Source organism: Terrapene carolina, unplaced genomic scaffold (genome assembly GCF_002925995.2).
Source record: "Terrapene carolina triunguis isolate 2854851 unplaced genomic scaffold, T_m_triunguis-2.0 Scaffold517, whole genome shotgun sequence".
Taxonomy (NCBI): domain Eukaryota; kingdom Metazoa; phylum Chordata; order Testudines; family Emydidae; genus Terrapene; species Terrapene triunguis.
Genome location: NW_020664868.1, coordinates 6,109,499 through 6,123,326, shown reverse-complemented (window position 1 = coordinate 6,123,326; position 13,828 = coordinate 6,109,499). Strand labels below are relative to the sequence as shown.

At 53.6% G+C, this 13,828-nt stretch overlaps 1 protein-coding gene across 1 annotated transcript in view; it reads right to left on the bottom strand.

Moving 5' to 3' along the window:
- Positions 1-135: 135 nt before the first annotated feature.
- The window catches only part of LOC112107877 (zinc finger protein 271-like), an 879,239-nt gene continuing 865,546 nt past the window's right edge, over positions 136-13,828 (bottom strand). The window contains 5 exon segments of the mRNA XM_029913212.1: positions 136-169; positions 1,168-1,337; positions 1,726-1,777; positions 2,925-3,035; positions 3,545-3,609. Coding sequence (XP_029769072.1) covers positions 136-169; positions 1,168-1,337; positions 1,726-1,777; positions 2,925-3,035; positions 3,545-3,609 — 432 coding nt within the window.

The following is a 13,828-nucleotide window of genomic DNA, read 5'->3' as shown; positions in this document are numbered from 1 at the left end:
TTGGGGGCAGGGGGCTAGAAGAGGGGCAGGAGGGGAGGTATTTGGGGAGCAGGGGGTCGAAGAGGAGGGAGGATGGGAGGTATTTGGGGAGCGGGGGGTAGAAGAGGGGAGGGGGGAGGTATTTGGGGCAGGGGGCTAGAAGAGGAGGAAGGTATTTAGGGAGCGGGGGCTAGAAGAGGAGGAGATGGGAGGTATTTGGGGAGCAGGGGGCAAAAGAGGGGGGAGGATGGGAGGTATCTGGGGGGGCTAGAAGAGGGGGGAGGGTGGAAGGCATTTGGGGCAGGTGGTAGAAGAGATGGGGGAAGGTATTTGGGGGGGTAGAAGAGGGGGGAGGTATTTGGGGAGCAGGGGCTAGAAGAGGAGGGGTGGGAGGTATCTGGGGGGGGGGGGTAGAAGAGGACGGGGTGGAAGGCGTTGGGGGCTGGGGTGTATTTGAGGGGGCCCCCCACCAATTTTACCCTCTCGCGCTCCAGGCCGCTCCACGTGCTGCTCAAGAGGCGCCTCGGGGCCTCCTGACGCCCAACCCCGCCCTGGGAAGCTCCGCCCCTCCCGACACAGCCAATAGGAAGAGGAGACAGAGCCCTGACCAATTAGAGCGCAAGAAGAAAGCTCCCTCTCCCCGCCCCCCCGTGTTTGGATGGTTGGGGGCTGCATGCAATGAGCCAGACACCCCTCACCGGAGGGGGGAGTGTGCTGCAGTGACCAGACCCCCCCTGGGGTGGGAGGGGCTTCAGTGACCAGACACCCCCCCACACCAGGGATGCAGCAGGGAGGGGGGGTGCAGAGACACAGGATCTGGTGGTACTTTGTGCAGCCACTGCTGTGATGAGTTGGTGAGTCTCAGCCTTGAGGGCCAGGCTTCCTGCTGTCACCCACCTCCCAGCTTCCCAGCTTGTCTAGGGGGCACCCTCCCTTTACCCCCTCCGCCGGAGGAATTTGTTTCCCTTATAACCACTTTGTGTCCCGGACGCCTGGGTGCCGTGTAGCCGGTGGCCGTGGTTCTGTAGCAGGGGCCATGCTAACAAAATAAGCCCTCGCACCAGACTCAGTCGATCCTTCCTGAGGACTTTATTCTGGTGACGGGGACCCTGATTTCCAGCCTTCCCTGGGGGAACCTTCCCAAAGGGGCTCTCTGCTGCTGAGCTACAAGACCCTCCCACTCCCCACCAGCAGGGGCAGGGGTCCCGTGGGTTCTTCTGGTTTGGAGGGAAGTAGAAGATGCGTCTCTGGTTTTCGCAGAGCCGATAGAGGGAGAAATCCCTGGTTCCCTCCTCCAGGCACCCAGCAGAGAAGTTGCTGAAGAGAGAGACCTTGAGCTGCACCAGGACCTGGCGGGCCTGCAGCACACCGAGAGAGAAGACGGGTGGTGAGGCCTAGAACCGAGGAGCAGAAATAAAAGCTTTGCCGTGCATCAACCTGCGGAACTCCCTGCTGCAGGAGGGCCAGATCCTCTCATAGCTTGTGTAGAAGGCCTGGGAGTAGAGCAGGAGCTCAGCTCAGCAAAAACATACGGCCCTACCCAGCCCCACATCCCCATTCTCTGTGACCCCAAACCGCTGCTTGGCCTCAGCACCCACAATCCCCCATTGCTCCTGCACAACTCCTGTGTCCCATTCTCTGTTACCCAGAATCCCCTGGGGCTCTGCCCAACCCCAGCACCCCAGTCTCTGTTTTCCAGAATTCCCTGTAGCCCCTGCTCACACCCACTGCCCCATTGTTTATTACCCAGAATCCCCAGTGTCCCCTACTCTGCCCCACAGCTGTCGCCTGCAGGCCCCTGGGGAGCATGAGAAAGCCCATGGGTCACGCACTGCAGCTCATGCTCCTTTCCCATGATGGGAACCAAAGCCTCCTGAAGGGAGTGGAGCTGCAGAAACAGGATGGGATAAATCAGAGAGCAGGACACTGGGGTGGTGACAGGGGGAGGTAGGAATTCCCCCTCCACAAACCATCAGCAGCCAAGGGCAAACCCAGCCAGAAAAGGCCAGGGATCCCAAGGGGGGATGAGCCAAGCCCCTCACACCAGGGATGGGGCCCCAGGGAGCCTGTGGGGCAGGAGCACAAGGGGGCACCTGGTAGCTGTGATTGCAGGACAGGAGGATCCCGGCTCTCTGGAACGCTCTGTGCGAAAGGGAAATGAATTGGGGTCAAGCCGGAGTGGGGGGAGGTAAAATCACCCCATGATGCCAGCACTGCAGTGCCACCAGCCTCCTCCATGAGCCCCTACCCCACCCCATAGAGCACTGCCCAGAGAGAGGGAGCCCCACCTTCCGCAATAGGCAGAACCACCCCCTGACAGAGTCCCTATTCACCCCATAATCATCCCCCTGAGAGAAAGTGCTGACCTGCAGATCACCCCATTATAGATCTCCTGATCAAGAGACCCCAGTACTGTACATCGATCCCCAAAAGAGAGCTGTACCCCTGTTACAGATTGTCTCAGCCTCTCTCTATACATCCCCACCACTGAGAGATCCCCTCACTAGAGATCCCCAACACCAAGATCCCCTCACTAGAGATCCCCAACAGTGATAGATCCCCTCACTAGAGATCCCCTCACTATGGATCTCCAACACTGAGATCCCCTCACTAGACACCCCCAACACTGAGAGATCCCCTCACTATGGATCTCCAACACTGAGATCTCCTTACTAGAGATCTCCTCACTACAGAGCTCTCAGATGAAGATCCCCTAATAATAGATTCCCACCCTATAGACCCATGCATGAGAGATCTACTTGTGATAGATCCCCCCACAGAGTCCCACCTGCCCTATGAGGTGTCCCAATTCCTTGGCCCATAACCAAGGGAGTCCAAACCCCTCTCCAAGCCCCTGCCCCAATGAGAACTTTGCTGTCACCAAGGAGTGTGGGGTGGGGTTTGGAAGTGCCCCCCCCCCAGGGGGTCTATTCTCTCCAGCTCACCCGTTGATGTACATGGTGCGCAGGGCGAGGGCTGCCCCGAAGCACTTGCTGGGGGAGCTCAAGGCTTCCACGCACCCAGCGCAGGTCCTGTGCTTCTGCCACACTTCCCTCCTGGGGTGGGAGTGGGGTAAATGCCCCTGAGGCAGTCACATCCCTCCCACCCCCTCCAGGCTACATGCTGGGAATCAAGGCTGGGAGTCAGGGGGATCTGCCAGCCGTGGGGTTCCCTGGAGCCTGGTGGCATTCACAAGGAGAACCGCGATGGCCTGACACCCCAACCCCGTACGAGCTCCCACCCGTGCCTACCACCTGTGCCTACTGCCTCTTGAGCATTCCTCCCCACGGCCTCCCCAATACCTCCCCCTGGCTGTCTCCCCTCCCCTGCAGCTTCCCATCCCCCCCAGCTCCCGCCCCGTGGCATCCCCCCTCTCTACGCTTTCTCCCTGCAACTTGCCCCATTCCCTCCCTGAGTCCCAGCTCTCCCCCGACACATCTCTCCAACCCCACCTCGCCCTGTCACAGCCCTTGCCCCCCTCTCTCATCCCCTCCCCTCTAGTGCCCCGGCCCCTGCTCCCCGTAGTGGGCTTGAGAGGCCCCCACTCCCCGGCCGCTCCACTCACCAGAATTTGAAGCTGCTGGCATTGAGGAAGGTGGGCCTGTGCTGGGCCAGCTGCTTGGGCAGATCCTGGTGAAGGAGAGAAGAGCAGGCAAGGCTGAGAGGCCCCTCCCTTGTCCCGGGGGTGGGGGGGACAGGAGTCCCACAATTTGTCCCAGTGTCACCCTCCCACATACAGAGGAGACATCAGTTCCCAGCAGACCGTGCTCCATCTCCATCCCCGCTGAGATGAGACCACAATCTATCAGTGCCCCCCACCCCACCACCGCCATCAGCAATCAAGCCGGGGAATCACCCCCTTCTCCTCCGCGAGGGCTCCAGGAGGAGGCAGTGTCCCCTGCAACACCAGCCTCCCAGCCATGTACCCCGGGGTGGGGTCGGATAAGGGTGGATTTATTCTTTCCATTCCTCAGATCTAGCCCTCAGCTCCGGCCTGCCCATACGTCATCCAGGGGCTGGAGCAGTTGGCTGCTTACCCAGGGCTACCGAGGAGACTCCGGGAGAAGGGACTAGATTCTCCACGGCTTTGCATCCATTCATACTGATACCCGTCTCACACATAGGGGAAACTGAGGCACCAGGGAGGGAGATATGGCCTGCGCCAGGTCAGATTGGGAGTCTGTGAGAGAGCCAGGAATAGAACCCAGGAGTCTTGGCTCCATGGGCAGCATGGGACTCCTCCATTTGGGGAGGCTAGGCAAGCCCGGACTGCGGCCCTGCCCCAAGGCCCACTCCCGCTCAGCCTCCTCCTGCCGAAGCCCCACCCACACTCCACCCTCAGACTCTCTCGGCACACTCCTGTGAGGCCCCCCACCCACCCCTTCCCACCTCTCACGTCTCTTCCCCCAAGGCCCTCGCCACTTGCACCTCTTTGCCCCCACCCCAGAGACCCCCCACTTGCCTGCCTGCCGTTTGCGCCTCCACCCCCTCCCCTGAGGCCCCCATGTGGGCGGATGGGAACTTGGGAAAGGGCGGAGTGAGGATGGGGCCTTGGGGGGAAGAGGTCGAGCGGGCGCAGGGCCTCTGGGCGGAGCACGGGCCAGATGCCTCCCCTGGCCTCTTATCCCCGCCGCCCATGCCTGGCTCCCAGCCTCCCCTGCTCTAACTACTAGACCCAGTGTCGTTGGAACAATTTTTATAGTGGGAGGTGCTGAGAGCCATTGAACAAAACTAAACTCTGTACAGGATGGAAACCACTTCAAGCCAGGGGGTGCTGCCACACCGCCAGCACCACAACTGGACCCCACTCCCTTCCCAGAGCTAGAGATGGGACCCAGAAATCCTGGCTCTCAACCCCCACTCTAACCACTAGACACCCACTGCCCTCCCAGAGCTGGGAATAGAACTCAGGAGTCCTGGCTGTGCCTCCCCAAGCAGCCCAGTGTAGCCCTGCCCAGAAGGCCCCTTCCTGCTTGCCCTTCCCCCTTGGCCCCAGCCCAGGCAGGCTGGCTGCTCCTCCTCAGGGAAGCGTGCTGGGGCTAGGGCTAGGTGGCCACGGACAGCCTGTGGCCAGGACTTGAGGTGCCCAGGGCTGGGGGGTGCCTGGCGCTGCCCACCATGTGCTTGGGAAGGGCCGCCTGCCCAGCACTTGGGGGCTGGAGGGGCCGTGCGCGGCCTGCCCACCCAGCATTTAGGGGCTGGGGGGTCACGGGGGGGGGGGGGGGGGGGCATGTGCTGCCCGCTGAGCATGCTGGGGGGAGAGGCTAGTGACCACAGGGGGGCGCTCTGGGCTCCGGTGGGGGAAGGGGCCAAGAGGGGCAGGGCCGGCTGGGGGGGATAGGATGCTCCATAAAGCAAGCCAATGGATCAGATCAATGGGCCCACTTAACCTGGTATCCCCCCCATATCACATCAATGGGCTGATCTAACCTCATATCATAGTCATAGAATATCAGGGTTGGAAGGGACCTCAGGAGGTCATCTAGTCCAACCCCCTGCTCAGAACAGGACCAATCCCCAGATAGATTTTTGCCCCAGATCCCTAAATGGCCCCCTCAAGGATTGAGCTCACAATCCTGGGTTTAGCAGGCCAATGCTCAAACTACTGATCTATCCCTCCCCCCGAAAATATCACATCACTGCATTAAGCCTGACCTTAAAAACCTAAGGAAGGAGATTCCACCACCTCCCTAGGTAACCCATTCCAGTGCTTCACCACCCTCCTAGTGAAAAAGTTTTTCCTAATATCCAACCTAAACCTCCCCCACTCGCCAGCCGCCCAGTCTGAAGGCAGCACAGAAGTAAGGGTAGCAATACCGCGACCCCCCCCCTGCAACTCCCTTTTGGGTCAGGACCCCCAATTTGAGATACGCCGCTCTCTCCCTTGAAATCTGTGTAGTGTAGGCTAAAAGCACATCAAAGACCAGATTTCACAGACAGTCTGTGATGCGTTTTTCATAGCCGTGAATTCAGTAGGGCCCTACTTACTGCACATGAAAAGCAGGCAGTTTGGGGGTGTTGGGGCAGGGGCGGTGCTGGGGGTGGACTTGCAGGGGCTCAGGCTACCCCAAAATTTGTCTTAGCCCTTCCCCCACCCCGTAGCAGCTGCTGCTCCCCAAGAGTGGAGAGAACTGCAGTTGCTGGTCGGCGCTGAGCTCCGGCAGCGGCGCAGGAATAAGCCGGGTGGGGGCCGGGGGACCCGAGAGCAGCCCCTGGCCCGTGTCCCCACCGGCCCGACTGCACCACCCAGAGCAGGTGGAGGATCCGGACTGGGCCTGCCCACAGTGATCTGGACTGACCCACTCCAGCCGGGGCTCCTGGGCACTGTCCCCTGCGGTCGCTGCTCCCTGCTCCCTGCTCCCAACCCCAAGGCAGCGCCGCGAACTGTCCAGCTCCGGCCTTCAAGTGGGCCAGGGAAGAGGTTCAGGGGTGGGGCCTTGTGGTGAGGGAGGGGTAAGGCTCAGCTCAGCCCCCCCCCCCCCCACCTCAGCCTGCCCACCGGGAACAGGCTGGTGCCGCCCCTGCATTGGGGTAAAATTGGAGTAAGTTTTGTAGTTGGGGCCCACATTTCTGAGTGTACCCTGCTGGGAGCCTGCCTGGGCAGAGCCGGGGCACCGACTGGGTGTGTGGTCCCCTGGGAGAGGCGCTGGTGCCCGAGATGGGGCAGGGGGCTCTGGCAGAGAAAAAACAAGGGGACAGAAATTGCGGGTTCTTGGCTGCTAGCCAATAATATTTCTCCTGGTGCTTTGGAGCAGGAACTGCTAATGTCCTTTTTCCTCTCAAAGAGCTAATCCCACCCGAGGTACCCCTCCCTGGAAGGAGGAGCTGTGAGGCCTCTCTCAGGGTGGGCCATGGAGAGGAGACATCCCCAGCAGCAAAGCCCCTGCGTCCCCCTCCACTACCTCACCAGAATGTCAGCTACACCCACCTTCCCTCCCCCATCCCATTGCCCTGACCCCTCAGCGTCTCCGCCTCTCCCCCAGAGTCCTGTCTGCAGCCCCTGCTCCCTGTTTGCACCCCGCTGCCTGCCTGACCCTCAGACACCCCCTCCTCCTTCTGCCAGCTGGGCGGGGAGCGCAAGGCACTTTGGAACCAACAAGGGTCAACATGCTGCTATTGGCCATGGAGCCAGGAAGAGGCCCCCAAGGCCACCCTCAGCTCCTCAGACACATACAAAAGTGATGGGAGAGGCAGAGCCAGTGTCTGCCGGTGGGGAGCAGGGAGAGCCGGCACAGGGGGAAAACAAGCCCCCATTCGACCTCACCCCCTGCCAGCTGGCTGCAGCCCTGGCATCACAAGGGGAGATTGGCCACAGGCTTCAATGGGAGCTGGATTGGGCCTGGGGTTTTCAGCCAGAACAGCTTAAAGAAAAAGCTGGGTCAGGAGGAGCCGCCCTGCTCCTGTTCACATCCCACCTGGAGAACCCTGCAGGGGCGGAAAAGGAGAAACAGCAGCAAATTCTATTCAACTCCCTTCCCACCCAGGCATCCTTTCCCCCCTCCCCAGCCCCTCAACCCCCATCATCCCTGCAGAGCTCCCCTTCCCCATCCCCTTCTGTGTAGAAATCCCCCTTCTCCCATCCCACCTGGCTCCCCCATTGCAAACCTCTCTATGGGCCTTGTATAGCCTTCTCACCTCACAACTATTAGCATATTTAGCCACATCAAACCCCTGTGAGGCAGAGTTCTTACCCCATTGTACAGGAGGGGAACCAGGGCACAGCGAGACTAAGGTCAGCCAGGACATCTGGGGCAAACCTCTGAGCTTGCCCACAGACTAGGGTCCCAGGCAACACCCAGCGAGAGGAGGAGATGTTGTCACCACCACCCTTTTGACTCTTAGCCCAGTGGGTGTGAACAGGAGCAGGGCTGCGCCTCCTGACTGCTCCATCCCCCCCCTCTTGCCTTCTTAAAGTTGCTCCTCAAAGGGCTCCCTGCTACCCATGTGAATGATGGCGGTGCGGGGAACCATTACTTTCTGTTTATGTATTGGCCATTCATATAAATTCCCTTCAAACATCCCCTCTTTCCCCTTAGTTATTTAATATCAATATAGAATTCCCTCAGATCTCGGTGGTTTTCTCTCATATTATCAAATGCGTAGCGTGTGACTGATTTCTCTACCAATATCAATGATGGATATAAAATACTCCACAATTTTGCCCCACTTTCTCTCCAGTTATCTATTATTAATTTAATATGCCCTGAGATTTTTCTCTTTCTAATTATAAAATACTAACACAAAACCTCAGATTTAGCCCTTTTCACAAATTCTTGAATGTGAATATAAAATCTTTGCAAATATTGCCCCTTTTCTATCTATTGATTTATCAAATATTGATATGAAATACACTGTTTTTACCTCTTATCAACAACTGATAAAAAATCCCTCAGATTTTCCACTTTCCTCTCTAAATTGCAAACATGGGTCCAAAATTCCTCTGATTTCCACTCTCTTCTCTTCCATTTCTGAACACTGCTCTCATATCTCAGGTTTTCCTCTTTCTATGTAATTATCAAATGACAATTGAAAATCCTCTCAGGCTTAGGGGCTTTCCCGTGTTTTTAAATCCTAGCAACTTCTCTTTTTGTGGAGGGAACCTGTTGCCCTGAGTCATTCTCCATCCTGAAGGTTGCAGGGGGTTAAATCGTCCAATGAACATCTTTCCCCTCTCCTTTGAGAATCATTTGTTTCCCCTTTAATCTCCGTTAAAACATTTGCGGAAGAGAGAGACCAGCCACATATTTAATACACATCAAAGCCAAAGGCCTCCCCCTTTGGGGATCAGTGGTTCCCAGCTACTAACAGGAGAGTTGGCTGGACCCTTCTCTTTTCTCCAGATGGCCTGGGATGAGGAGTTCACACTGAGTGCAGCGTGGGTCCAGAAGTATCCCAACCCCCATGACAAATGGTCTTTATGAGGAGTTGCTTCCCACAATGCTATGATGTAGCCACCTGTGCGGTGGGTCCCCGGTGGCCATTATTTGCTAGTGACTGTGTGTCATAACTATAAAGGGAAGGGAAACAGCTCTCCTGTGTACAGAGACTCCAAATCCTTTTACCTGTAAAGGGTTAAGAAGCTCGGGTAACCTGGCTGACACCTGACCCTAAGGACCAATAAGGGGACAAGATACTTTCAAATCTTGGGGGGGGAAAGGCTTTTGTTTTGTGTCCTTTGTTTAAGGGGTTGTTCGCTCTTGGGACTGAGAGGGACCAGACATCAATCCAGGTTCTCCCCATCTTTCTAAACAAGTCTCTCCTATTTCAAACTTGTAAGTAAAAAGCCAGGCAAGGCATCTTAGATTTACTTTGTTTTCTCAACTTGTAAATGTACTTTTTACCAGAGGGTTTATCTTTGTTTGCTGTACTTTGAACCTAAGACAGAGGGGGGTCCTCTGAGCTCTTTAAGTTTGATTACCCTGTAAAGTTATTTTCCATACTGATTTTACACAGATGATTTTTACCTTTTTCTTTAATTAAAAGCCTTCTTTTTTAAGAACCAGATTGATTTCTCCTTGTTTTAAGATCCAAGGGGGTTTGGATCTGTATTCACCCGGAGTTGGCGAAAGGAGGGTGAGAGGAAGGAGGGGGGATGGTTAATTTCTCCTTGTTTTAAGATCCAAGGGGGTTTGGATCTGTGTTCACCAGGGAATTGGTGAAAGGTTTCTCAAGGCTTCCCAGGGAGGGAGTTCTTGAGATGGTGGCAGCGGACCAGAGCTAAGCTGGTAGATAAGCTTAGGAGTCCTCATGCAGGCCCCCACTCTTGTACCCTAAAGTTCAAAGTGGGGATACAGCCTTGACACTGTGAATGGAAACTTCTTAAATGTTTTGGCCCCTCCATGCCTTCCAATCTGCTGTTAAAGCAGCATCCCCCAGGGCTCCCTCTGCCTGTGTGAATGTCCAGCAGGGGTGGTGATAACTTTCTATCCACTTATCAAACACTGTGAGTAATATAAGGGCCCTACCATCAATCAAATGTAGGCCCCGTCCCCTGACCCCTCAGGCCCCGTGCACCTGTCACCCTAAGTCCTGCCCCTCCAGGGGTATTACTTCCGGGGTCAAGACGGACACATGACCGCAAGTAAAGGGTGTCATGTGACCCCTCTAAGAACTCCTCCCACCATCCTCTACCTATCAGGATGGGTTTTGCTCCACATAGGACCAACCCAAGAGGAGATTTGACCAATCAGAGGGTGTTCCTGGGCAGGGTGATCCACCAGGAAGTGGGTCGTGTGACCCCTCTAAGAACTCCTCCAACTGCCCTCTACCAATCAGGATGGGTTTCAGCTGCAGAGGACCTCCCCGAGAGTGGATTTGACCAACTGGGAGGAGTTCTGGGGCAGGGTGACCTCCCCAGAAGAGAGTCGTGTGACCCCTCTAAGAGCTCCCTCTACCACCCTCTGCCAATCAGAGTGCAGCACTGCCCCGGAAGTTCCAGTGCTGCATGGAAAAGGCCCTTCATTCGAAGAATGCATGTTTTAGAAATCGTGGAAATGCTGAGAGAAAACATGGACTCTTTCACAACTCCAGTGAGAACTTCGGACTTTGTTTTAGCTTAGAGACAGTGAGACCCCAGGTAAAAATCACATTGGGGAAGAAAACTACTAGAGCCTCCCCTGAGATAGTGCCTGGGGTATGCTATAGACCGCCAGGATCCGATTTGGATATGGATAGAGACCTCTTTAATGTTTTTAATGAAATAAACACTAATGGGAATTGTGTGATCATGGGAGACATTAACTTCCCAGATATAGACTGGAGGACAAGTGCTAGTAGTAATAATAGGGCTCAGATTTTCCTGGATGTGATAGCTGATGGATTCCTTCACCAAGTAGTTGCTGAACCAACAAGAGGGGATGCCATTTTAGATTTGGTTTTGAAGACCTCATAGAAGAAATGGTTGTAGGGGACAACCTTGGTTCGAGCGATCATGAGCTAATTCAGTTCAAACTAAATGGAAGGATAAACAAAAATAGATCTGTGACTAGGGTTTTTTATTTCAAAAGGGCTAACTTTAAAAAATTAAGGAAATTAGTTAGAGAAGTGGATTGGACTGAAGAACTTGTGGATCTAAAGGCAGAGGAGGCCTGGATTTACTTCAAGGCAAGGTTGCAGAAACTATCAGAAGCCTGCATCCCAAGAAAGGGGAAAAAACTCATAGGCAGGAGTTGTAGACCAAGCTAGATGAGCAAGCATCTCAGAGAGGTGATTAAGAAAGAGCAGAAAGCCTACAAGGAGTGGAAGATGGGAAGGATCAGCAAGGAAAGCTACCTTATTGAGATCAGAACATGTAGGGATAAAGTGAGAAAGGCCAAAAGCCATGTAGAGTTGGACCTTGCAAAGGGAATTAAAACCAATAGTAAAAGATTCTTTAGCCATATAAATAAGAAGACAACAAAGAAAGAAGAAGTGGGACCGCTAAACACTGAGGATGGAGTGGAGGTTAAGGATAATCTAGGCATGGCCCAATATCTAAACAAATACTTTGCCTCAGTCTTAATGAGGCTAATGAGGAGCTTAGGGATAATGGTAGGATGACAAATGGGAATGAGGCTATGGAGGTAGATATTACCACATCCGAGGTAGAAGCCGAACTCGAACAGCTTAATGGGACTAAATCGGGGGGCCCAGATAATCTTCATCCAAGAATATTAAAGGAACTGGCACATGGAATTGCAAGCCCATTAGCAAGAATTTTTAATGAATCTGTAAACTCAGGGGTTGTACCGTATGACTGGAGAATTGCTAACATAGTTCCTATTTTTAAGAAAGGAGGAAAAAAAAGTGATCTGGGTAACTACAGGCCTGTTAGTTTGACATCTGTAGTATGCAAGGTCTTGGAAAAAATTTTGAAGGAGAAAGTAGTTAAGGACATTGAGGTCAATGGTAATTGGGACAAAATACAACGTGGTTTTACAAAAGGTAGATCATGCCAAACCAACCTGATCTCCTTCTTTGAAAAGTTAACAGATTTTTTTAGACAAAGGAAACACAGTGGATCTAATTTACCTCGATTTCAATAAGGTATTTGATACGGTTCCACATGGGGAATTATTAGCTAAATTGGAAAAGATGGAGATCAATATGAAAACTGAAAGGTGGATAAAGAACTGGTTAAAGGGGAGGCTATAACGGGTCATACTGAAAGGTGAACTGTCAGGCTGGAAGGAGGTTACTAGTGGAGTTCCTCAGGGATCGGTTTTGGGACCAATCTTATTTAATCTTTTTATTACTGACCTTGGCACAAAAAGTGAGAATGTGCTAATAAAGTTTGTGGATGACACAAAGCTGGGAGGTATTGCCAATATAGAGAGGGACCGGGATATCCTACAGGAAGATCTGGATGACCTTGTAAACTGGAGTAATAGTAATAGGATGAAATGTAATAGTGAAAAGTGCAAGGTCATGCATTTAGGGATTAATAACAAGAATTTTTGTTATAAATTGGGGACGCATCACTTGGAAGTAACAGAGGAGGAGAAGGACCTCGGAGTGTTGGTTGATCACAGGATGACTATGAGCCGCCAATGTGATATGGCTGTGAAAAAAGCTAATACGGTTTTGGGATGCATCAGGCAAGGTATTTCCAGTAGTGATAAGGAGGTTTTATTCCCTTTATACAAGGCACTGGTGAGACCTCATCTGGAATACTGTGTGCAGTTCTGGTCTCCCATGTTTAAGAAGGATGAATTCAAACTAGAACAGGTACAGAGAAGGGCTACTAGGATGATCCGAGGAATGGAAAACCTGTCTTATGAAAGGAGACTCAAAGAGCTTGGCTTGTTTAGCCTAACCAAAAGAAGGCTGAGGGGAGATATGATTGCTCTCTATAAATATATCAGAGGGATATATACCAGGGAGGGAGAGGACACAAAAACAAATGGATATAAACTGGCCATCAGGAAGTTTAGACTTGAAATTAGATGAAGGTTTCTAACCATCAGAGGAGTGAAATTCTGGAACAGCCTTCCAAGGGGAGTAGTGGAGGCAAAAGACATATCTGGCTTCAAGACTAAGCTTGATAAGTTTATGGAAGGGATGGTATGATGGGATAGCCTAATTCCGGCAATTAATTGATCTTTGACTATTAGCGGTAAATATGCCCAATGGTCTGTGATGGGATGTTAGATGGGGTGGGATCTGAGTTACTACAGAGAATTCTTTCCTGGGTGTCTGGCTGGTGAGTCTTGCCCACATTCTCAGGGTTTAGCTGATCGCCATATTTGGGGTCAGGAAGGAATTTTCCTCCAGGGCAGATTGTCAGAGGCCCTGGGGTTTTTTCGCCTTCCTCTGCAGCGTGGGGCACGGGTCACTTGCTGGAGGATTCTCTGCACCTTGAAGTCTTTAAACCACAAGTTGAGGACTTCAATAGCTCAAACATAGGTCCCTGAGCTCCCCCACAGACCTGAGAGGGGGCTGCCCAAGGCTGCAGTAGGACGGGGTGGACAAGTATCCCAGAGAGTGCAGAGAGGAGCAGCCTCTGCTGCAGGGTCGGTGAAATTGAGCCAGGGAGTGGCTGGGCCCAGGGAGCTGAAAGAGGAGATCAGGGCCTAGAACTGGTGCAGATCTTGCAGCCCAGGCTACGCCCTGAGTGTGAAGGGACCGTCGCAGCTTGGGGCGGGTGTATCTGGCGGTTCAGAGCTGGGGTTGGAGGAATGGCTGGAGTTAGGGATCATGAGTCTGCTTGGGTTTGGAGTGCATGTTTGGAGCTGTGTCTTTGGGATGTACCATATGTGGGGTACAGAACTGGGTATTTGGGGACCAACAGTTGGGTGCCTGCTATTTCTATCCGAGTTCTTGCCAAATCCTTCACCGTGCTAAAAGTACACTTCCCTGGAGTAGAATCATT